Genomic DNA, 22787 nt, shown 5'->3' with positions numbered 1-22787 from the left:
GCCCTTCATTGGGTCCAGGTGTCTCTAATTGCCCTGCAATCATTTCTCCTCTGCTTGCAGGAAAAAGGGCTTTTGGCATTCTTGGGCTTACATACTGGCCCTGGTGTGCCCTTTTGAGGCCCTCTGGCCTGACTTTATCACACCTGGAATTGACACGACTACAACAACCCTGCATACAACAGTGAAAATGGCCATAAGATTTAAGACCAGATCTCAGCCAATGCAACTTCGCATAGTTCCACTGAAGTCAGTGGAGCTACACTGATTTACAGCAACCGAGAATCTGGCTCTTGGTGTATTGGGAAGAAAGACTGTTGATGTTGCTCGATGCTTTTCCTTCACTTTGGCTCAAATCTCCAAGTTTGTACTGAAAGCGTATTTAGTTCTGCAGATAGGTAGTATTTTTTGCCACATATTGGAAAAGAAAGTACTTCTGACAAAACCAAACCAGCACAAGTAGGAAAGTACTAGCATAAAAAATAGGCTGAGACTAGCTTTTTGTGATGACAGTAGGGGAACTCAAATGCACTGTTAATAGCACAATAAAAGGATTTGTTTTGTAGAATCCGTTCTCTAGCATTGCAACTGATTCTACAAAGAATTCAGCAAAATGGGGTTTCAAGTCAAGAAAATAAACCTTCAAGAATCCTTAAATCCCCTCGATTTCTTTTCTTGGCTCTCCACATACAGGCTGCTGCATTGGAAACTGAATAACATTCATTCACAGATTAAACAATGTCACTGAAAACAGATCTTGTTAATATCTACGGTGCTTAAATATTTAATTGAATTTATGCTTTCATCATAAAAAAAACTGGGAAACTTTTTAATTGACACTAAATTTCCTGGGGTAGCTCATGTGAAGAAATCAGGGGAAAGATTCCCTCTTCTCATGTTTCCAGGTGGTTCAGGATTTCTCCAGGTGCAAAAATAGTGTCACAGTAACCCAAATGTGACACTGCCAGACAAGGTGCCAGTTCATGCCAAGATTCTCCATGTTTCCACTGATCACTGACAAATACATGGCTGAACCAGTCTGGCTCACCTGCCTGTTAGTATTGTTAAAATAGGTATTAGAGTTATAAGACTGTGTTTAGACTTTATTGAATGCTTGTGAATTTCCACATGCCTTAATCTCACTCATAACCTCTGTATCTCACATTGGAAGGTAATATTTGAGCATTGCATTGTAAGCCTTTGTAACTGTGTAAAAGCCTTGGTACCCAGACAGGAGAGAGACATTAATTAATATGAAATGCTAGTCTCCAACAGAAGGTGGTACATCCTACCTGACAAGGAAGGCCCAATGACATCAGACAGATTAGAGTGGAACATTGAAAGGTACCAAACATTTTGTTGTTTACACTTCCCACTCAAGAAGATGAGATTTGCAAGTGAATTCCTCCCATCAGCTGAGTTTGCAACTCAAACCAGAAGGGGGAAACGGAATAAAAATCCATTACAAGGAGGAACTGGATCTGTATGCTGCTTAGACTCTGGAGCAAGGCTTACTGGGCATAAGCAAAAGATCCCCAGTGCAGCCTGGGTTAGCCCTAAAGGACATATAGAGTTTGCTTATCATAAGGGTCTATTACTTTTTTAAACTTAAGACTGGAACGCATTTGTGTGTATCTATGTTTACTTGCTTTAATCTTGTAAAAAACTCTTGTTTCCTTTTCCTATATAATAAATCTTTAGATAGTTTATTATAGGATTGGCTACTAGCGTTATCTTTGGTAGCGAGATCTAAAGTGCAATGGAGCTGGGGTAAGTGATTGGCCTTTTGGACTGGGAGTAACCTGAATATTGCTATGATATTTGGTGTAAAGACCATCTATCACAAAGATAAGATTACCTGGTTGTTAAGACAGAGAACCAAGGGAACTGGCTGTGACTCCATATTTAGGCTGTTATAATGCCTGAGGAGTGCACACTTGATAATTGATTGATGAAATCGAAGTATAAAACTCACAGCCAATGTGGGGTTTTTGCCCTATTCCCTAACAGTCTCCCCAGAGGCTGTTACGAAGTTCTTGAGTCACTGCAGGACAGTTTGACACCAATAATATTATTTTCATCCATCACTTCATGCTACAGATTAGCATGGCAGATAGTAAAACCAGTGGCAGCAGATCTGGTTGAAATTTTTCACTCAAAGTTTCTTCCTCAAACAACAAATGGCCTGTTTTCAATAAAACAAACTTTTTGTGAAAAATTATCTACATTATAGAAACTTTCTATTATTCTTTTTTATCGAAATTTTCCAATTTCAGCAAACATTTTAAGAAAATATTTAACAAAATTGCTTTGGTACTTTTCATTTACCCAAAAATCCAGGTTTAGTTTCAAAAATATTTCGACAAATTGTTAACATTTCATGGAAAATGAAGTATTTGATGAATCTAGGAAAGTGAAGTGTGTTTTGAACCCAGAAAATAGAAACTGCTTTGAATTTTTTTGTAAAATCATTTGCCCATTTTTCTGCCAGCTCTAAGAAGGAGCTTTTTCAGTCCCCAGTAGGAGGGATAGGGTGTTGTATAAATAAAATTATTATGACAAGTTTTATTTTTTTGTAAACATGTGAAGATACAGAAGTTTGAAGGTTACTGCTGAGTTCCCCCCTCCTCTATGTAAAACAGTGAATTCATCTAGAAACATTTCAGTACTAAAAGCATAAATATTGAATGATACAAACCTAGCAAAGCCAAAATTTCAGAACAACTCTTACGCTTTGATATTACAGCACATAAACCATGTAGTCTGATGTCCAACACAGCAGCACCCAGACACAATGAGGTGAGCCTTAGCAGAATTTCCTTACTTTTGTGGGTTTGTCAGCTACTAAATGTGTTTGAGGTTTCTAGCTCTTGTGTTCAAAACTTCCTGTAATTCTTTTAATGCCTCTGGTATCTGGATTATGGAGAGTAAGTTTCACCTTCAGCATTATCCAGGTCCAGAAAAAATACCCATTGTAGAAAATTAAAAGGCTATTTTTACCTCATGCCAAAGTAGGTAGTAGGTAGATGCTCCTTATGAATCATACAGATAGTCAAAATGTTTATTCTAACTTTTTTTTAATGAAAAATAGCATTTTTTATAAAAAGGAAAAAAATGGCAGTACATTTTTTGTTTCTTTAAAAATTAAAACCTGAAAATCCAGTATCTTTTGACACTGAAAACCCCATGTTGGTTTTTCATTTATTGTTTGGTTTTTTTCCCCAATGGCAAAACAAAAAAAAGGAAAAAAGGGAGAAAAGTGAAGGAGGGACAATAACCGAAAAAACAAAAACATCTCAGTTTTTGGTTTTTTACTTAAAAAACTAGGACTTTTTTTTTTTTTTTAAATATGAAAAAAAAATTGAGAAAAATGGAAATTTTTCACAAAATATTTTTTGACCAATTCTGGTGAGAGCATGAGGTTAAAAGAAGAACAGCCTGTTCATACAAGGCCCAATCCACAGCCTGCCGAAGCTGAAAGTCTCCTATTGACTTCAATGGGCTTTGCATTGGGCCATAGTTCATTAGAAAAACAAGCTGTGAAGGGGGAAAGATCTGACCAACAGCTTGGTAGAATTCTCTGGGATTTTCAGGAGGCCTGGTTTGGTCCTTGATTATTCGGTTTATTTGATGTGAAATGCACGTTTCACAAAGCTAAGTCTGAGCACCTGAAAATTAGAGTTCACCAGCTGTTCTTGAAAGATGAATAGTTAAAAGCAACGTAGTAGCTTGCTCCAGTAGGTTACTTGGTGTGACAAACACACATGTAAATGCTATTAAGTTCTTGGTCTAATAACAGTTAATATTGTGTTTTTATGGGGCCTGATACAATGCCCAGAGAAGTCAGAGGGCAGTCTTTCCATCTCTCTGTCAGCTTCAGTGGGTTTTGGATAAGGCCCATTTAGTGTTTTTCACCCTGTTTCCAGACCCTGGTAATAAGACTTCGCTTCCTTAGCTGTTCTCAGCTACAGTAAAAATAGTGCTGAGAGCTTGTCAGAAAATACAGCTGTCAGGCAAGCCTTGTGCAAGGTGGAGAGAGAGACTCATCATCTTTCCATCTGAACCCCTCCTTCATTTTAACTCTTCTGCCATTCATCTGACAGTTGCTTCTGGGGACACACCAAGGAAGATAGCAGATGATTAGTCACCCTTGCCCTCCCCCCACAATTAAAACCTCTGACCAGCCCTTTTCTCATAAGTATCAGATGGTTTGGGGTGTGAGCAAGCCCAGCACTGGAGATGAAGCAGGCACCAGAGTGCAAGAAGGATGGTTCTAGCTCCCTGACGCTATACATACAGAGTTTGATTCAGATCATATTTGCAGAAGTGTAACTCCTTTGATGTCAGTGAGTTGCTACAGAATTCCCAGGTATAGCAAGAGACCCGGCTGCTCCTAGGTTGTAGTGCTAGGAGCTGGAGCACATAAGTGTGGGGAGAGAAGGCTGATGGATGTGCCAGATATGCACATCTATGTGGAAATAGCATTAGACTTCATGTTCCCATGCTGCAGAGACATCCACAGTCCAGGTCATTGTCTGAATGCAGGAGGGGAGAGATGTGTCTGCTTCCCACTCCCAGTCGGGTTATATAAAACTTACACATCTTAAAGGAGCGAACAAATAGCTCAATTAACCATGTGTCCCTCACTATCCCCTCCCTGCTGCCTTGTTATGGGGACTAATGAGAAGCAGCTCACGCACAGGCTGTGGGCTCTGTCACACAGCCCGCCCCCACTACTCCCCCTGCTTCAGCAGACTCACAAGCCCTCTTGTCTCAGGCTGAAACTCACAAGCTCTCAGGTGCCCTCAGGTCCAAGATGGAGTGGCCGTGGCTCTTTCTCTACCTCTCTCTGCATCTCACAGGTAAGAGAGGAACACGGCAAGGCCTTTGCATGCTGTGTTAACTAGAGTTGAACGCGGAGTGCAGGAGACTGGGAGGATGCAAGGTGCTTTAATAACTTTGTAACTTTCTCCCCTTCATCATGTTAGATCACAGATATAGAATGGGATGTTTATAATGTAGGTAAATTACGGTAGGTTAGAGATTTAATACGTTTTATATTACATATGTATGTGATATTACATATCTACTGTATAATATTATAGACCAATGTTCTAGACATAGGTTAGGATTATTTTATTTCAGAGCTATTAGGATGGATATATTATAGGATCTTATCGGTTAGAATATAGTATATTCAAGAATCAAAGATTAAATTCTGTAATCAAATTAAACCAGCATATATCTTCAAGTGTTGAGATAATATGGTCATGGGAAGCTACGTGAATACAAAGATAGATTAGGTTTACGTCAAATTTAAACCAATGTAACTTTTGGATTTGCCCCATAGAATCACAGAAAATATTGATATGTTATAGATATACTATGTCATGTTTTATCATAGATATGTTATAGGATGTATGGATTAAAGATACACTATATTATAGTAATAGGATATTACAGCTACAATATAGCATACATTTTATTAGCATTTATCATACCAAGGTGTTTTGAGCTATAGCAACACTAATGATATATATGCAGTAGGATGGTATATTTTATATATATAGATACATTATGTACTGCATAGAATGCTTTATTGTTGGTTTATTATAAGCATACAGATGTAGAATGATCGCTGATGATGATGACAGATGTAGAGCACACCATAAACTTCAGATTATGTCACCAGTTTTTTTTGGATCAGGCACCATGAACCATTTTATTTATTCTTTCCAGGAACAGAGACAGGGCAAAATTCTCCCCTGACTTTATTCTACAGCTTCTGTGATCCCACTGATTACAATGAGGTTGCAATGGACGTAAGTCAGGACAGAATATGGGGAGTCAATTAAAGGAATAATTAATACATTATGAGATGACAGAAACCAGTTACGAATTGAATCTGGTCACCTGCGCGTCTTGAGAAATTCCAAACAAATGGTAGAAACTACTAAATACTTCTAACGTGGGGGAGGAAAACGGACTGGTTTTTATGACAGATTTTGACTGCAGATGAATATTTATAAAGAGAAGTGCTCCTTTGTAATCTATTTGAGAGCAGTATGAAAAGGAAGCTGCCTGCCATGCGAAATTTTCCCTGCTCTCCTTATTCAGTAACATGAACAACATTATTATGAGGTTCTATAAAAAGAACAGCTTTGACAGCGCCTGTAACTTCAAGTAGACACAGGAATATGTTTTCTGTGCTAACATCCAGCAACATAGGGTGGGATTTTCAAATGCGTTCAGTGTTGTTCTAACTCCTTTCCCATTGAAGTCAATGTGAGTTTTACCATTGATTTCAATAGGAACAGAGATAGATCAATGCTAAGTGCTTTTGAAAAATCCCACCCTCAATATACAATAGTCTCTGCAAAGGCAGGCATTGAAATGGACCTTTTCTTTTTATGAATGTTGAGGTGACCATATAACTTGGGGTAGAGAAGGACAGAACACCCAGGAAAAGAGAAGTCTATAAGTATCTACGTGGTGAAAAACTATTGAATAGTGGGCTCTCAGTCTAGCCGAGAAAAGGAATATGATCCAAGGGCTCAAAGTTGAAGCTAGACAAATTCAGACTGGAAATAAGGTGTAAATATTTAATAATGAAGGTAATTAACTATTGGCACAATTTACCAAGGATTGTGGTGGATTCTCCATCACTGACAATTTTTAAATTGAGATTGGACGTTTTTCTAAAACAATCTGCTGTAGGAATTATTTGGGGGAAGTTCTATGGCCTGTGTTACACAAGAGGTCAGACTAGATTATCACAATGGTCCCTTCTGACCCTGGAATCTATGAATAAGAAGGTTACCCAGGGAGCTATCTGTGGGATGGATCCTGAAAACCTTTATGCAAGTAGTCCCATTGACTTTGCAGGCACAAGGAAGTATTTGCCGGAATAAGGGTTTGCAGGGATGGGCTTCAATACATGAAAATATAATACACTGTTCATCATCACGTTATATTTACAGGACAGCTCTCTGTGTCCCTTCCCTTCATTTTTATTTCATCAATGTCAGAGATTCTTGAGAGAGAGAGAATGGGAACCATACTACAAAGTCACAGGCCATATATTTATTATAGGCTGAATTCTGCTTGCCTTCCTCAGTGTATAGACATTGATGGGACTATTAACGTGAGGAAGGCAAGAAAGACTTAGGCCTATGCTAGTAAATATCGCCCATTCTCAAAATTCCTTTCTCAGCCAAAGCAATCACTGATCCAATGGGAATTTTGCCTGAATAAGGACAACCAGTTTTGGCTTTGTGTTTGCCATAAGAATAGCTTTGGTGCTCCTCCCAGATGTATTCATTGATCAAGCAAGCATATTTCTACACTAATGCTAGCTCAGAAGACCCAGATGATGGAGAATCTCAAATTAAAATATTAACTACCAGCAGTCCTTACTGAGGTCAAAATCTTTAGTACAGCGCATCAAATACAGAGCTGATTTAATGTCAATAGAATTGCAGTCATTTATACCAGCTTTTAAGCCGGCTGGCTCCCAATATTTTTAAAGCATTGGGAAGGTCAAAAGTCCTATGTCAAAGTTAAGACACCGATCCTACAAATTAATCCAAGCAGCCTGCTTCATCCACATGGCGCGCTAGGTTAATGAGGTTCCACTTGGAGACCGACTGAGATCCAGCAGGCTCAATACAGGCGCACACGTATGTGGATTAGTGTGCAGGTTAGGGGCCTAGGAATTATTATTAGCAAAATTTACTGTAAATGAGCCCAGGATTTTAAAGGAAAACGAGCATGTTAAAGCAAAGGGGCAAGACATATGAGACAAGACTACCAAGGACAGGCCTTTAAAACATGCACAGGAAATAAGTGGCTCTCAGTTGTTCAGTTTAGTTTTTACTCCATTGCATCATAACCAGCATTTGTTGTTTTGTTTGCTGAAAAACTGAATCCCCTCCATTATTCTCACGCAAGCCTGTATACACACATGCATACGCACCCTGAGACAGAAAATTGTAACTGCGATAATATTTGCAAAAGCTGATTAATATTATTGTTGCGTAGCCTGTCCCGCTCGTTGCTCGTGTTTCCAGCTATGAAGAGTCATGACATGGAATCATTTTGCCAATTGCTTGTCTCCAAAATAAATTCGAAGAAAAGTAAGGAAAAAGGCCAGAAGAGTAGCACCTGTCTCCACAAATATTCCCAGTGATGTCAGTGGGCGAGAATGCAAGGCAATAGCCCCACAAAATAGCAAATAGTTCCACTGCTATCAGTGGGAGTCACTGAGCAGTGAGGTACAACTCATTGCACATAAAGGTATTACTGAATCTGTCTGTAAGAGACTATTCATAGAGTAAGGTGCTACTCAACGTGAGTGAGGAAATCAACATCTGGCCCTTACTTATTATCTATTTTTATTTTAATTCTGTGACCATCCAAGATCCAGGTGCTTGCAAAACTCTGAAGCCACACAGTCCATAGAATGCAACCGGTGAGAGAATAAGCAAAATAACTGCCCATGAGAACCACCAAGACTCTGGTCATATTCATCCATGATTACGGAACAGAAGCACTTTGGAGAAATCGTCAGCTGGTATAAATCGGCAAAGCGCCACTAATGCCAGTAGAGCTACACTGTTTTTAAAACCAGCTGAGGATCTGGCCCATAGTATAATTGTCAGTATGAATAAATGTATGTTAAGGCATTAAAAACCCATAGAGGGTTGGCTCCTATTGACTTCAATATATTGTCTATATTTATGTGTGTTGTTTGCTGCATTTATTACTTGAGTAAGCTGTGGTTCTTCTTTTTACATAAAAACATAAGAATGGCCTTACTGGGTCAGACCAATGGTCCTAGCCCAATATCTTGCCTTCAGACAGTGGCCAGTGCCATGTGCCTCAGAGGGAATTAATAGAATAGGTAACCATCAAGTGATTCATCCTGTCGGCCATTCCCAGCCTCTGGGAAACAGCAATCCCTGCCTATTCTGGCTAACAGCCATTGATGGACCTATCCTCCATGAACTTATCTAGTTCTTTTTCGAACCCCGTTTTACTCTTGGCCTTCGCAACATCCTCAGGCAAGGAGTTCCACAGGTTGACTGTGTGTTGTGTGAAAAAACACTTCCTTTTGTTTGTTTTAAACCTGCTACTTATTAATTTCATGTGGTGACCCCTAGTTCTTTTATTATTAGAAGGAGTAAATAACACTTTCTTTTTTACTTTCCCCACACCAATTATGATTTTATAAACCTCTATCATCTCCCCTCTCAGTCATCTCTTTTCCAAGCTGAAAAGCCCCAGTCGTATTAATCTCTCCTCATGTGGAAGCTTTTCCATATCCCTAATCATTTTAGTTGCCCTTTTCTGTATCATTTCCAATACCAATATTTTTTTTTGAAATGGGGTGACCAGATCTGCACGCAGTATTCAAGATGTGGGCATACCATGGATTTATAAAAAGGCAATATGGTATTTTCTGTCTCATTATCTAGCCCTTTCCTAATGATTCCCAACATTCTGTTAGCTCAATGTCGCTGTACATTGAGTGAATATTTTCAGAGAACTATCCACAGTGACTCTGAGATCTCTTTTTTGAGTGGTAACAGCTAATTTAGACTCCATCATTTTATATGTATAGTTAGGATTATGTTTTCCAATGTGCATTACTTTGCATTTATCAACATTGAATTTCATCTGCCATTTTGTTGCCCGGTCACCCAGTTTTGTGACTCTTCCAACAATCTAACAAACAAACTAACAAGCTTGAAATTAACTGGCAGAAGAAGCTGAAACAGGCTCAGAGAATGACAAAGCACCGGAGAAAAGGAAAAGCAAAAAAGTAATCTCCCTAAGTAAGATGTGGAAGCCCCATTGATTGGGATTTTTAAAAGTGAACTGGACAACAAACTAGAAATAGAGCTAGCTATCATCTTCTCTACCTGTCTAGATGGGTTTCTATAGTGCACCAAAATGTTGGGATGGGAAGAAGATTGGTAGGAAACAATCACCCCTAACATAAGTCCACGAACACAGAAACTACTAAGCTCATGAAGAAATCCTTTATTTAATAGGTGTAGAAATAAATATCTTGACCATAAATGTGTTATTTTCTTCCTTGCAGGTTGCCATCAAATCCCAACTTTATTTCAGAATCCATCACGTAGTGTAGCCCTGATCGACAGTAACGTGGAAATGGTCTGCGTGATGAAACGTGAACAGCTTGCCCATTTAGGGATCTATTGGTACCGATGGAACAAGGAAAGCCAAGACTTCCAGCATATACTATTTTCAATTATGCAGAAATGTACCCACAGCAAGGACATCGACAAAGACAGGTATAGTGTGAGTAAAGAAAGCTTTCGAAACTCATACACTCTGAAGATCAGCAAGCTTCAGCCTTTGGATGCTGGCACATATTACTGCGCTGTCTCCCAGTCCTCGGAGCTACTCTTTGGCAATGGAACGGAGCTTAGTGTGGGTAAGTGTTGTTTCAGGCTGGCACATCCACTCCAAGCTCTCAGAGTGCTTGGCACCAGGAGGCGCCAGCATCCGAGATGCTGCTGCAATATAAATGTTAGAATAATAAAAATAACCCTGATAGAAAAGGTAACTGGGCACAGATTGGTGCCTAAATCCTGCTCGCCTTTCTCATTGCTTTCAATGAAACTCTCCACATGAGCAAGGCAGGAAAGGTTTGGACCCTGGAATGAGCTTGAATAGATTTCAGAGAATTTATTAGCCGGAAAATCTGGCAGAAGAAGGTATACCAAGATCCACTGGCTTGATGATGAAGCTACACAAATTCAGACTGGAAATGAAGTATAAAATTTCAAGAGGGAGGGAAATTAACTATTGGAACAATTTACCAAGGGTTGTGGTGCCATCACTGGCAATTTTTAAATCAAGTCTGGATTTTATTTTTTTTTAAGATCTGTTCAAGTTCAAACAGGAATTATTTCAGGGAAATTTTATGACCTGTTTTATGCAGGAGATCAGACGAGATGATCACAGGGTCCCTTCTGGCCTTGGAGTCTATGACTCTGTGAAGTGTAGGGAAATTGCTTCCAGTGTTATAAGGCTATTAATAAATGGTAACCTTTCACCACTGTCGGTTTCTCAGTTCTGATTGCAGTCTGAGCTCTGCTGTGGTCTGATCATTTTTGTGTAAAGGAGCCTTTCCAAGGAACACTATTAGACCTGGAAGATTCGTATTTATTATCTTTCTCTAATTCCAATGCTATTTTTCCTCTTAACATGGGTTAATTTCCCACTTGAGTTCACAGATCCTTCTCATGCACTGCTTCTGTTTCTCACCTACCATTTACCAAAATCCTTACATCACCCTGAAATCACGGGGAGCCGGCAGAGGGTTGGCGACAGGGTGCTGAACCTTTCACATCTAGCTCTCCCCTTGTAAGTTCATGACAGGCTGACAACTCTCACCATCCAGGGACTGTTTAGGACCCTGTGTGAAATGGGTTAGGGGTCTCAGTCCGGTTCCTACCCCATCACAGCCGGCATACCCTGGCCCCTTTGTCAATGGCAGTCTCAGCCAGAGAAGCAGCTCAGGACTGATGGGCCATGGAGATGGATTCCTAGAGCTGGTCCCTAGTCTAGATCAAGGTTGAGGTATGTTGGTGTGTCTGTGTGGAGAAGCTTGCACTGCTGCTGCCCATGCAGATCCCATTCCTGCAATCTGATCCAGCAGGACCCTGGTGCTGTGCTGATGAAATCTGTGGAGCGTCTCACAAGCCCAGGGTGCACCCCCATGGCTCTGGCGGCTGGTTTGACAATGTTGCTTCTGCAGGTTCTGTGCATAAACAGAGGATTTCAGTCCCCAGGGCTCTCAATCCAACACCTTTGTGAGCTCTAAACTGAAATCAGTGGCACTTTATGTGGGCTTAAGGATTTGAGCTATAGGAGCCTATTGCGGGGCCTTAGAGAACCTCTTCCAAATTCTTAAGCATTCAGCAATGCTCCAATCCACAACTTCTCCACTGTGTAGGAAAGGCTAGAAAAAGCACTGAACTTTGATTACTGTGTGTGATCATGTGCTTAAAACCCTGTCTGGCTGCTTCATCCTGGAGCTTTGGAAATCTTCAGAGGATAAAACCCTTCAATCCAAAGAGTATGATTAGCAGGGATATAATTATGATCAGTGGCATTAAAATGTTCACAGTCTTCTGTCTCGAAGAATCCCAAGTCCTTTGCGTGTTGCAAGTAAATACACTGGCATTTTCTGCCATCGCATTTTGGCTAAAGGTGTCCCTTTTCTCTGCTTGCTTACTTGAAAGAAAACCTCTGTTAAGATGGAGAATTATCTTAGCAGCTAGAGTAATGCGTGCTACACAAAAATAAAGCCTTCGAAAACATGTAGCAATAGTCCAGTCAGAATGAAGCAATTCAGTTTAAAAGCTGAGCATCAATAGCTTGAGTTAAAGAAACAGGGTTTCCTCTATCAATTGTAAGTGAAATCACGCTTCATTTCTTTTTTCCTTTAGCATCCGTGACAAAATGGATGTTCTTTGATCTCATTTTTAATGTCTATTGTTAAGTAGTTTAACAAAAGTAGGAAAGAAGTTGTACAGGTGGATCCCAATGATTCAGTGTCTCATGGGACATCTGAGACATTTGGCGTGTCCGTGTCATTAATATAAATCGCAGTTTCTATATGAATTTCAGTTCCAGAGGGAAAGAAATGAACTTTGGATAATCCAGAGTTTTGGTTAACTGGTGTTTGAATGATCAGATTTTATCTGAATTGTATAATAGAGGGGATTTTTGTTTGGCTGATTGGTTGTTTTTTGTTATTAGAGGTTTTTCTGGTCTTAGAGCGATAAATACATTAAATTATAACTCATATAGTCAATAATAAGCCACAGGTTTTATTTAATCACTGTTATAGTCAGCAAAAAACTACTCTGATTAAAGCTTTCTATACTCTGACAAGGGAGCAGAGTCAGATGCTTTGAAATCCACTTGGGATGTTGTTGTTGCTATCGGTTTGATGTGATATATGCGCGGATACTAATGTGATGGATAGCAGTTCAAAACCCAGTGACAGATGTATGGAAAATATTCAGTCCATATTAGACTGAAGGTAGATTTGGGCATTTTACAGGATTGGGTCCTAATATGGTATTTTGTGCAGAAATATCTTTCTGGTGGCTCCCCCACTTGTTCCCTTTCTCAATGATCATGGAAAATAATAAACTGTGATACTGTAAAATACAAAACAACGAGAGTTCTGTGGCACCTTAAAGACTAACACATTTATTTGGGCATCAGCTTTCGTGGGCAGAAACCCACTTCGTCAGCTGCATTTTGTAAAATACAAGATATGGTTTGGAAATATACCAGAAGATGTGTTAACCCAATCTAAGGTCAAATCCTGCAAACTCTTACTACAAGACGTAGGCTATATCTGTGGTAAGTGCTAATCCTGGTAGGAAGTTTTACAGTTCAGGAGATAGCTCCCGGTAAGCTTTTTCACTAGTATAGCATAATATCTCTGCCCTTGTTCATTTCTTATTTAATACAGAGCATTTCTTTAAATGCTATTAGTTAAATCTTGCTATCTTTACTAACACCGAGTAGCACCTTACTCCTTGAAATCTGGTCCTGTATAATTACAAATCCAGCTACCAAAATTGGCAGATGATACAAAACTACTCAAGATAATGAAGTCCAAAGCAGACTATTAAGAATTACAAAGAGATTTTTTATAATCCATGATACGCCCACATCTTGAGTACTGCGTGCAGATCTGGTCACCCCATCTCAAAAAAGATATATTAGAAATGGAAAAGGTGCAGAAAAAGGCAACTAAAATGATTAGTGATATGGAAAAGCTTCCATATGAGGAGAGATTAATAAGACTGGGACTTTTCAGCTTGGAAAAGAGATGATTGAGAGGGAGATGATAGAGGACTATAAAATCATGATTGACATGAAGAAAGTAAATAAGGGTATATCAATTACTCCTTCTAATAACACAAAAACTAGGGGTCACAAAATGAAATGAATAGGCAGCTGGTTTAAAACGAACAAAAGGAAGTATTTCTTCACACAATGCACAGTCAACCTGTGGAACTCCTTGCCAGAGGAAGTTGTGACTGCCAAGAGTATAATGAGGTTCAAAAAAGAACTAGATAAGTTCATGGAGGGTAGATCCATCAATGGCTGTTAGCCAGGATAGCAGGGATTGCTGTTTGCCAGAGGCTGGGAATGGCCAACAGGATGGATCACTTGATGATTACCTGTTCTATTCATTCCCTCTGAAGCAAGTGGCATTGGCCGCTGTCGGGATACAGGATACTGGGGTAGATGGACCATTGGTGTGACCCAGTATGGCCATTTTTATGATTTTATGTACCAGATATGGGATAATTATTTGTATTTTGGGCAGAATTTGAGCTCACTGAAATTCTTACGAAACTGAATGATTACTAATTACGATGTTTAGAAAAACAACTACTACGAAAGGCCCCAGTTCATCTACCAAACAGCAAAACTCCCATTGAGCTGAATAGGAACAGGATCGGGCCCCTTCATACAAGTTATTTTTCTATATATTTAGAGACTGTTTTTCTAAAAAACACACATTCCAAGGCCAAGATTTTCAAAAGCAACCAGTGATTTAGGATGCTCTGCGTCAAGGCTCTTCAGGCCCTATCCCCCACCACCTATCATCTCTTAGTCAGTCAGAATTGAAAAATCAATTCTGTCACTGATCAGCCCGTGTTGCCCACCCGCTTTCACCCATTTGTTACATTTTCAAACAAATACCTCCATGTTTTTGCCAGTGCTACCCAGCAGGCTTGAGATTTGCTCCTGTAAGCATCCATAAAGTCACCTAATCATCCTCCTCCAAAACCCTCTTTAAAACTCTCTGTTGCCATGAGGCTTCCAAAAAACTTGACAAAGGTTAGGCTGCTGGTGTGCTGAGACCAGAGCCTGTTATGCAGACTAGTATTGTCTCTGTTTCCCTGTACGCTTCAGTCAATCTGTCTGTCTCTAGCTGTTGTCTCTTGTTTCATACTAACATTGTAAGTGCTGTGGGTCAGGTATCATCTTTTTGTTCTGTGTTTGTACAGCCCCTAACACAATCTGTCCTGGTCCATGACTGGGGCTCTGAGGTTCAAATACTACTAATAATCCATGAGACATATTAAAGGGTCTTGCTGTTCAGAATAAATTCTTAGTATTGTTTGAAAATCAGGATCCTTTAAGGTGTCTCAAGCTGGACACCCAAAAGCAGTGGTCACTTGAAAATCTTGGGATTAAATGTCAAAACTCCTTGTCTCGTATTATGACCTAGCCATGTGCCAAGCCTCAATCATTTCTACACAAAGCTATTTAGAGATACAGGAGTGCAACCATTCCATACAACATTAATCCTCATTTCATCATTTCAGTTGACTCGTTGCCTCCCACTGAGAAACCTACAGAGAAAACCTCCCCAAAGAAACCTTCGGGATGCAGAACCTCAAGCAAACAGCCTGTTAAAGGGAAAGGTATGGCATTGCCTTTCACTAGGCATCTTTGCAAAACGTAGTCTGGGCCAAATCGATCCTGAGTGCAATTCAGTTTAAGCCAGTGGAGTCACACTAAGGCTGAAGCTGCCCCAATCTATTCCATTCTCTGAGCTGCCCCGATGCAACTCTGGAGTGACGCCACTGAAGTGGAGGGGACTGGCTGGGCCCTGGCGTGAAACACTTCACTGAAACGTGCGAGGGACATATGAACCCAGGGGTCTGGCCTCTCTCCTTGACAAATGCACGGGACACCCATTGAGGCTAATAGCAGTTATGTGAGTGTCTGAATCTGACAGAGGCTCAGTAACTGGGACTGCCCCTGGCCCTAGGGACCTGCTTCAAAGGGGGATCCCCCACCCCAGATAGGGGACTGTAAGGAAAAGAGAATACAGCTCAGTGCTGACCCTACCCCTGACCTGTCCACTTCTCCACACGGCGCACCCAGGCCCTGCCCCCTCTGGATCCACGGAGAAGTAGAGGGGCCCCATGGGGTTGGACAGGAAGGGCTGGACGGTATCTCTGAGCCCCCTTCTGCATGAAAGGAGGCAGATCTGTGTGTGGATCTGGAGCCACAATGCCCCCTCCCATGTCCCATGAGAGTTTCTGTCAGAGGTACCGGGTGTAGCCAGCACAGTCTGCCGGCTGTTGTTGCTTTCTGTAACACGCACTCTATGTTTCTTTTGCTATTCAGGTTCTTCCTGCAGCGGCTTCATCTGGGCCCCATTAGCGGCGTGTGCTGTTATTTTACTGCTGTCTCTGGCTGCCGCCATCCGCCGCTTTCAGCGTAAGCGTTGGGCATAGCAAAGGGATCATGCTGCTGCCATGTCTCCTCACTCCTCAGAGGGGGATTTCTGCCAGCATGGAACTCCCCTTTCCCACTCAAAAGGGGAGGGAAAGCTACCGCTCTCGGGCTCTCTCACCTGCCCCAAGACCCGCAGGGAGTCCCCCCAAAGTGCATGCATCCTGGGGCTGTGCGCACCCATAACCCGGTGGGGAGTGTGTTAAAGGTCCCTCTCGGCACCGATCCATGGAGGAGATGCAGCCGTTACAACCCACACCGATGGTGCTTCACCAGCTCAAACTTCTTTAGCGCTGGAGGTCCCCAGTTCAATCCCTGGTGTCTCAGCCAAGATGGCGGCCCTCACATACATTTCTGCTCCTCATCCCAGCACAGAGGAGTGCCCGCACCCTTCAGACAGGGCCTCCAGGAACAGCTGCAGAATGGGGAATCCCTGGCAGGACAATTCCAGTGGGAGAAAGGCAGGGGGGGTCTGGAGGAGGCGGAGATCTTGGGGGACTGGCTGCAGGGAATATCAGGAGTTCAGGAGAGTCTCTTGTGAGAGTGCTAGGAACCAAGGAACTGTTCTCCTGGCCTCAACTGTTGCCCGTCTCCTTTCAGGCCTGCGCAGGAGAATGCGGCTTCACTTCAGGAAACAGTAAGTGCTCTTGGTTGCGTTCTGCAGCCATGTACAGTGGGAAGAACTCAGCTGTGCTTTTCTCACCCGTGAGCTAGCGCTAAAGAAAACGAACAGGGTGAGAAGGGGGTAATAATCCTGCGAGGTGGGGAGCACCTCCAGCATGGGGCTGAGTGTCCTCAAGTGCCCTCGGCTCCTGGTAAAGTACGTGGGAATTGAGGACCCTGAGCACATCGCAGGAAGCACTCAGCACCTCACCGAATCCTTTACTCGGACAATGAAGGCATCCCACAGGAAAGGGATGAAGTCTGGATGTGTTTTCCCCTCTGGCTGCTTCCTGCAGGGTGGGGTAGTTTTCAGCCCATTATTGCTAGGCCAGGAAAGGCATTTTCTCTTTGTTTTCTCCCCAGTTGTTGGCTGTTTAATGTGCTGAACGCTTAAGCATGTGCTTGTTATCACTGGAGATGGGCTGAAAGCAACCCCCTAAGCCAGAACTCCCTTCCCCACACCCTCACCACAGCTTCGGGCACCTGGGCCGAATATTACAGCTCAATCCTCTAAACACCCCCAGGCTTGGAGGGGCTCAGATTTGAATCAGAATCAGAACTTTGCAATTCCGGCCCATCTGCAGATGATACTCAATGGTCCACTGAGACGCAGGCCATGTCACATTGCAATGGACAGCTCCCAAGCTGTGCCACTGGCAAGCAGGATACAGCCTGTACAAGGGTCTTCGGGTTCTCTTTGTGCCCTTGCCCACATTTTAACTCGTGCCTGAGCAGCTGGATATTCCGCGATCTGCTCGGTATGTGGTTTCTTCCCCTGTCTGGGACAGGAAGTGAGGAGTGGCATGTGGGCAAACTCAGCACAGGTTATCTACCCCAAAAACGCTGTTTATCTGCAGCTGCTCCTCTTCTCAAGCAGAGCGGGATGACTGCCTGCAGTGGTGCTAGTGTCAGGAGGCATGACTAGCAGCTATTGAAGGAAAGTCAAAAAGGAAAAGTTGGGCCCTCTGTCCAAAGAAGCCTCCTGTCAGGGAGAGCTGTTACGCTCAGGAATGGTCTCCGAAGGGAGACGGAACGGAGGACCCAGAAATCTGGCCATTTAAAGCTTCCTTTGATTGGCATGGGGTAACAGAGAGCACAGGGGGGTGGGATGGCCTAGAAGAACCACAGTAACAGTCGTTCCATTATAGCAGAGCCATGTGAAAATGTTTCCATGGGCCCTTGGTGAATCTTGACAGGCCGCCCAGGGCTTGCCAGCATCCCAGGGGCCAGCGGCGCTGCAGTCGCTCACGCCCGGGATCACAGCCAGGCAGCTGCAGCCCCGCTGGCATCCCGGTTGGGAAGCCATTGGCGGCTGACATCCGGTTGTGACCCCGGGCGTGGACGACTTCAGACCCGCTGGTAGCTGGAGCTTGGGCGGCTGTGAGCTGGGATCGGGCAAGCTGCGGGGGGCTGCAGCCGGTTCCCAGCTGGGAAATCTCTGCACTCCAGCTGGGATCGGTAGTGGTGGGGGGGCAGCCGGGAGCCTGAGCGCTCTCAGCTCCCCCCACATGGCCCCTTAGATCGGTGGAAGTGGTCCTGGTGAGGACGCACTCCACCGACCCCAGGAGAGCAGTGTGGACGTCAATCACCGCTGTAATTAGAGCGGTGGCTGAAAGGCGACATATCTTACGTCGACAAATTCTGTAGTGTAGACATAGCCTAAGACTCTTATTCCAGCCCAACCCTGTCCCACTGAGCAATAGAGCTCCATGCACCCATACACTTCTCTGTCTTTGGTGGCATGCCCTAGTAGCCTGTCCCCTCTCCTGCTTTGCTCAAATGGCCCCATGCCCCAGTCATCAGGCCTGCATCCCAGATGGCTGCCCCCCAATCCATACGGGTCTGCTGGTGGACAGGGCATGCGTTCCATTCCTGTAGGGCAGCAATGGAAGGAATACCATCTCCCCCTCCAGTAACTGCTAGGCTAATCTCTGGAGCGGGTAGTGCCCCAGATTGCGCTCCCCACACCGTGCAGTCGCTAGTGCAGCATGAGGACAGTGCGTTTCCCCCACCCCCTCTGTTATTGGGGGGTGGGCGGGGGGACTGAGTGCATTCTGCTCCAAGCCCAAGATGTCACGTATGGATTGAGAGGCAGCTTGGGAAAGCAGTCATCTCGTGTTCCACCTTGAGACTCAGGGAGAAGGTCCCCCAGTTCCATCCATGGCTGTCAGGAGAGCAAAGGTAAAGCAGATGGTCTCCGAGACTTGTTAATGAATGGGAACAGTTGAGGAGCTAGGTAGGGATCTCACAGGGACAGGGAACGTCTCGTTGTCTTCAGAGGGGTTATTCATGTCAGTAAGGCAAGTGGGATGTAGATTCTGTGCTGCTCTGTAAACAAGCCGTAGAAAGACTCACTCAGGTTCAGTCAGGTAGATTTGCTTGTCCATCCCTTGTTAATCAGCACATGCCATGGTTAACTGTTGTTCTGTGTCACAAACGACTTGCTGGCTTAGCACAGTCATGTCTGATTTTTAATTGCTCTCAGTTTTATCTTTGCCAGACTGCTTTTTCATTCATTATTACTAGGAATCTAGTAATGCCACCATGCCAGTAGCATAGTCTGAAAAGGGCAGGATCTTCTGTTTTGTTCCTGGACTTTGGCCCAGATCCTCAAAGTATTTAGGCATGTAAATCCCACTAGAATCACGGAGAGGCACCCAAATAGCTGGAGGATCTGGACCCTTCGTGCTTTGCAGAGTGTATTTTTTGCCAGGAGGATTAACAGCTTTGTATCTCCCTGTGTTTCAGAGTACTTAAGTAAGACGAATGCCTGGAGGATTCTTCTGTGTTGCACATCAGATGGCTACTGTAAATTCCACACGATAGCAACACCTGGAACCCATGAGCCAGGAAGAATGTTATGGAAAACAATCAGACTTGAAATGCAGAACAAAGATTCGTTCTCTGGGATTTACTTGTCGTGTACCACAGCTGTATTTAATATCCTCTTACTTACTACAGCTTACAAATTGTAGGGCCGTATCCTGCAAAGTGGCAAGTGCCTCCTGCTGCATGCCTTAATTCCCTCTACAGTCATGAGGCATTGAGGCTGCTCAGTGCCTTGCAGGAATGACCCCTGCTTTGCTGTGTGTATCGTTGTGTACAATATTGTGTAAATAATATTTTTGTACCATGTACTGAAAAATTCTTCTAAAGAGCTTCATGGCACTTCTGTATATATTCAATTCCACCGAAAAAAATAGCATTGAAGCAGATTTAAGATGAATTGACTTTAAGAGGAAAAAATAATTCATAATTTTATTGAAGGTGCAGTTCACTTTCAGAACAGCCTTTTGACAAGATCGGTAATTCACCTGTCTAGCAGGTTGAGTGGTTCTTTCTCAATATACCTCTAGAGCTGGGCAACATTTTTAGGATGAATAGTTTATTTACTGAAGAATGCAGCTTCAGATCAACCAAAATTGTTCGTGAATTTGGGTCAAATTTGGCAAACAATTGCGACAGGAAAAAAAATGTTGTTGTTTTTTAAAGTCCAACATTTGCATTTTGATATTTTCAAAATGAAATGTTTTGCGTTTTTGTTTGGAAACGTTTCATTTTGAAATTTAGGCAGATTTATTTGAAAAAAAAAAAAAAAAAAGAAGGTTAAAAAAAATCAAAAAATGAAACAAAATGAAAAAAATTGCAGGTCAAACAAAAAGTTCAACCTGGAATGAAATGTAGTTTTTTTTCAGGTTTTCATTTCAGCTGCTAAACTAAAAAAAGAAAAGAAAAATTATTTGCTCAGCTCTCTACACTTCATGACCAAGAGTGCTGTTATAAAAAGTCTTTCCCGATCTTAGACCAGGGCTCTCTTTCACATGATGGCATTCCGAGAATAAATTGCTATTGGTATTACTGCAGCCCCAAGTGTCCCAAGCTGAGATTGGGGTCCCATTCTATTTGAAACTATAAAACTATAGCAAAGACAACGAGAGTTCTGTCTTGATCTTTTCTTGTTTGCTGTACAGGATGCTGATCAGGTGGTTCCTTAGTTTCTTAGAGAGTGTGTGATACAGTTTGTCACTATAGTCTGTATAATATGTCGATTGTAAGGGATTTTTCACTTTTAGTCCTTTAGGTATGATGTCCATTTGTTTGCATTTGGATAGAAAGATGATGTCTGTCTGTATCTGTGCAAGTTTTTTCATGGAGTTGGTAAGAGCTTGGCTAAACATAGTTTTTGTACCACTTTAATTAGATCAGTTTCAAACTGGTCTAGTTAAATTGGTCCAATCCCTTATTGTAGATGCCGGGATACTGATATGAAGGTGCTTATACTGTTATAGAATACTCCTGTAAATCTAGGCTATTATACTCTTTCAGTCACAAATCACATCACTCACTGAAAAATTTAAAGCGGAATAAAAACTGTGTGTAGACCAGGCTTAAGAGAGAGTTCCTGCCCTGAAGAGCTTACAGTCTAAAGAGACAAGACAGAAAATAGAATGCATGTCTCCTGAGTGCTAGTTATCGCTCCCCTGTTCACTAATCCACACTGCCTGCCTCCAGTTATGGGCTCCAATTTCACGTGTGCCAGTGGATTCTACTTTCCAAAACCATTAGTAATACCTCTCTGGCCTAGTAGGACAAGGGGGTTCTCTCCTCCCCACCCCATCACCACTGAACTCATCCTCAATGAAGTAATCCCAATAGCTTACATACTTATTTCTTACACATAGTGGGCGGGTGGTTGTTTTTCAGGAAGTAATCCCCCAAGCAGTGCCTCGGCTAATTATTCTCCAATGCAGGCAGTAGCCACAGATGTTTTAATCTACAGTTAGTCAAACAGAAAGGTAGCCAGTAAACCTCATTTCCCCATTGTGGGTGGAAAGGAAAGAATCACGCTTGTATTGATGGGTAGGGAAAAACCTACGTAAGATATTTCACTTTCTTCTGAGCGTATTGGATAGACCTAGCCATCATCTCACTATCTCAGGATTTCCCATAAGGCCGACCACCATAGTGTCTGAGCGCCAGTTCTATGTTAAATAAATGCCAGTTTGACAAAGAGCATATTTACCGAGGCTGAATATCTCATCACACTGTTGATAAAAGCTCAATAAATGTTTGGCATACTTAACTGCCATTGTATTTCTTATTCTTTCTAAAGCACCGCAGGTATGTAATGTTGCTTTACAGCCAAGGATTAAAAGAAAAGTCCCTGAGATTTTACAATCTAAGGGCTTGATCCTGCAACCCACTTATTACCACCTTTTGTGCAGAGATAGCCCATTGGAAATACACACACTAGTAAGCCCTGCACTCAGGCATGCTTGGGATCAGACCCTAATATCTCTGCAATACTTGTTTTAATGACTCAGAAGAATTATAGCTAGTTGCAGTTGTAATCAAAGATATTGCAACAGGGGCCACGGCTGAGGGCGTGCAGTATAGAAGCTATACAATAGGTGTCTTATGGCATGGAAACTAGCAGTATTTAAATACGTCAGTATTCCGTGACCATAAATAGTCATGCTTTCACATCCAAATTAAGGCGGAGATTTTCTTTCAAGACCAATGGTATTGGATACCCAACGTGAGATACCTTCAAGGGCCCTGATTACTAGAAAATGCAGAGAATCCACCCTCTGAAATTTAGGCTTCTTGAAGGCATTTCAAGTCAGACATCCAAAAAATTCCTAGTCACTTTGAAAAGGTTGGCCTAAAACTTTATTGGCACACTTCATCGGAAGTGCGACCAGCGTCGCAGGATGGCAGAGAAATCCTCCGAGGCACCTGTCTCTCTAACCTGCCAAAGGCTCTGTTAATGTATGGGTCTGACCCAGGGAAGTGCTCAACCCCTG

The 22787-nt window shown here is 42.4% G+C and overlaps 1 protein-coding gene across 1 annotated transcript; it reads left to right on the top strand.

Moving 5' to 3' along the window:
• The first annotated feature begins 4813 nt into the window (after nt 1-4813).
• On the top strand, nt 4814-20189 carry CD8B (CD8 subunit beta). Its single transcript, XM_067567638.1, has 6 exons — nt 4814-4859; nt 10103-10459; nt 15399-15497; nt 16210-16302; nt 16918-16954; nt 19729-20189. Exons 1-6 carry the CDS (start codon nt 4814-4816, stop codon nt 19739-19741), a joined length of 645 nt encoding a protein of 214 aa, XP_067423739.1. The 3' UTR covers nt 19742-20189.
• Nucleotides 20190-22787: the final 2598 nt, after the last annotated feature.

This window comes from Emydura macquarii, unplaced genomic scaffold, assembly GCF_026122565.2.
Source record: "Emydura macquarii macquarii isolate MOO-44397 ecotype Brisbane River unplaced genomic scaffold, CSIRO-AGI_Emac_v2 contig_2795, whole genome shotgun sequence".
Taxonomy (NCBI): domain Eukaryota; kingdom Metazoa; phylum Chordata; order Testudines; family Chelidae; genus Emydura; species Emydura macquarii.
The sequence above is the reverse complement of the archived record's forward strand: the minus strand, read 5'-3'. Positions and strand labels throughout refer to the sequence as shown.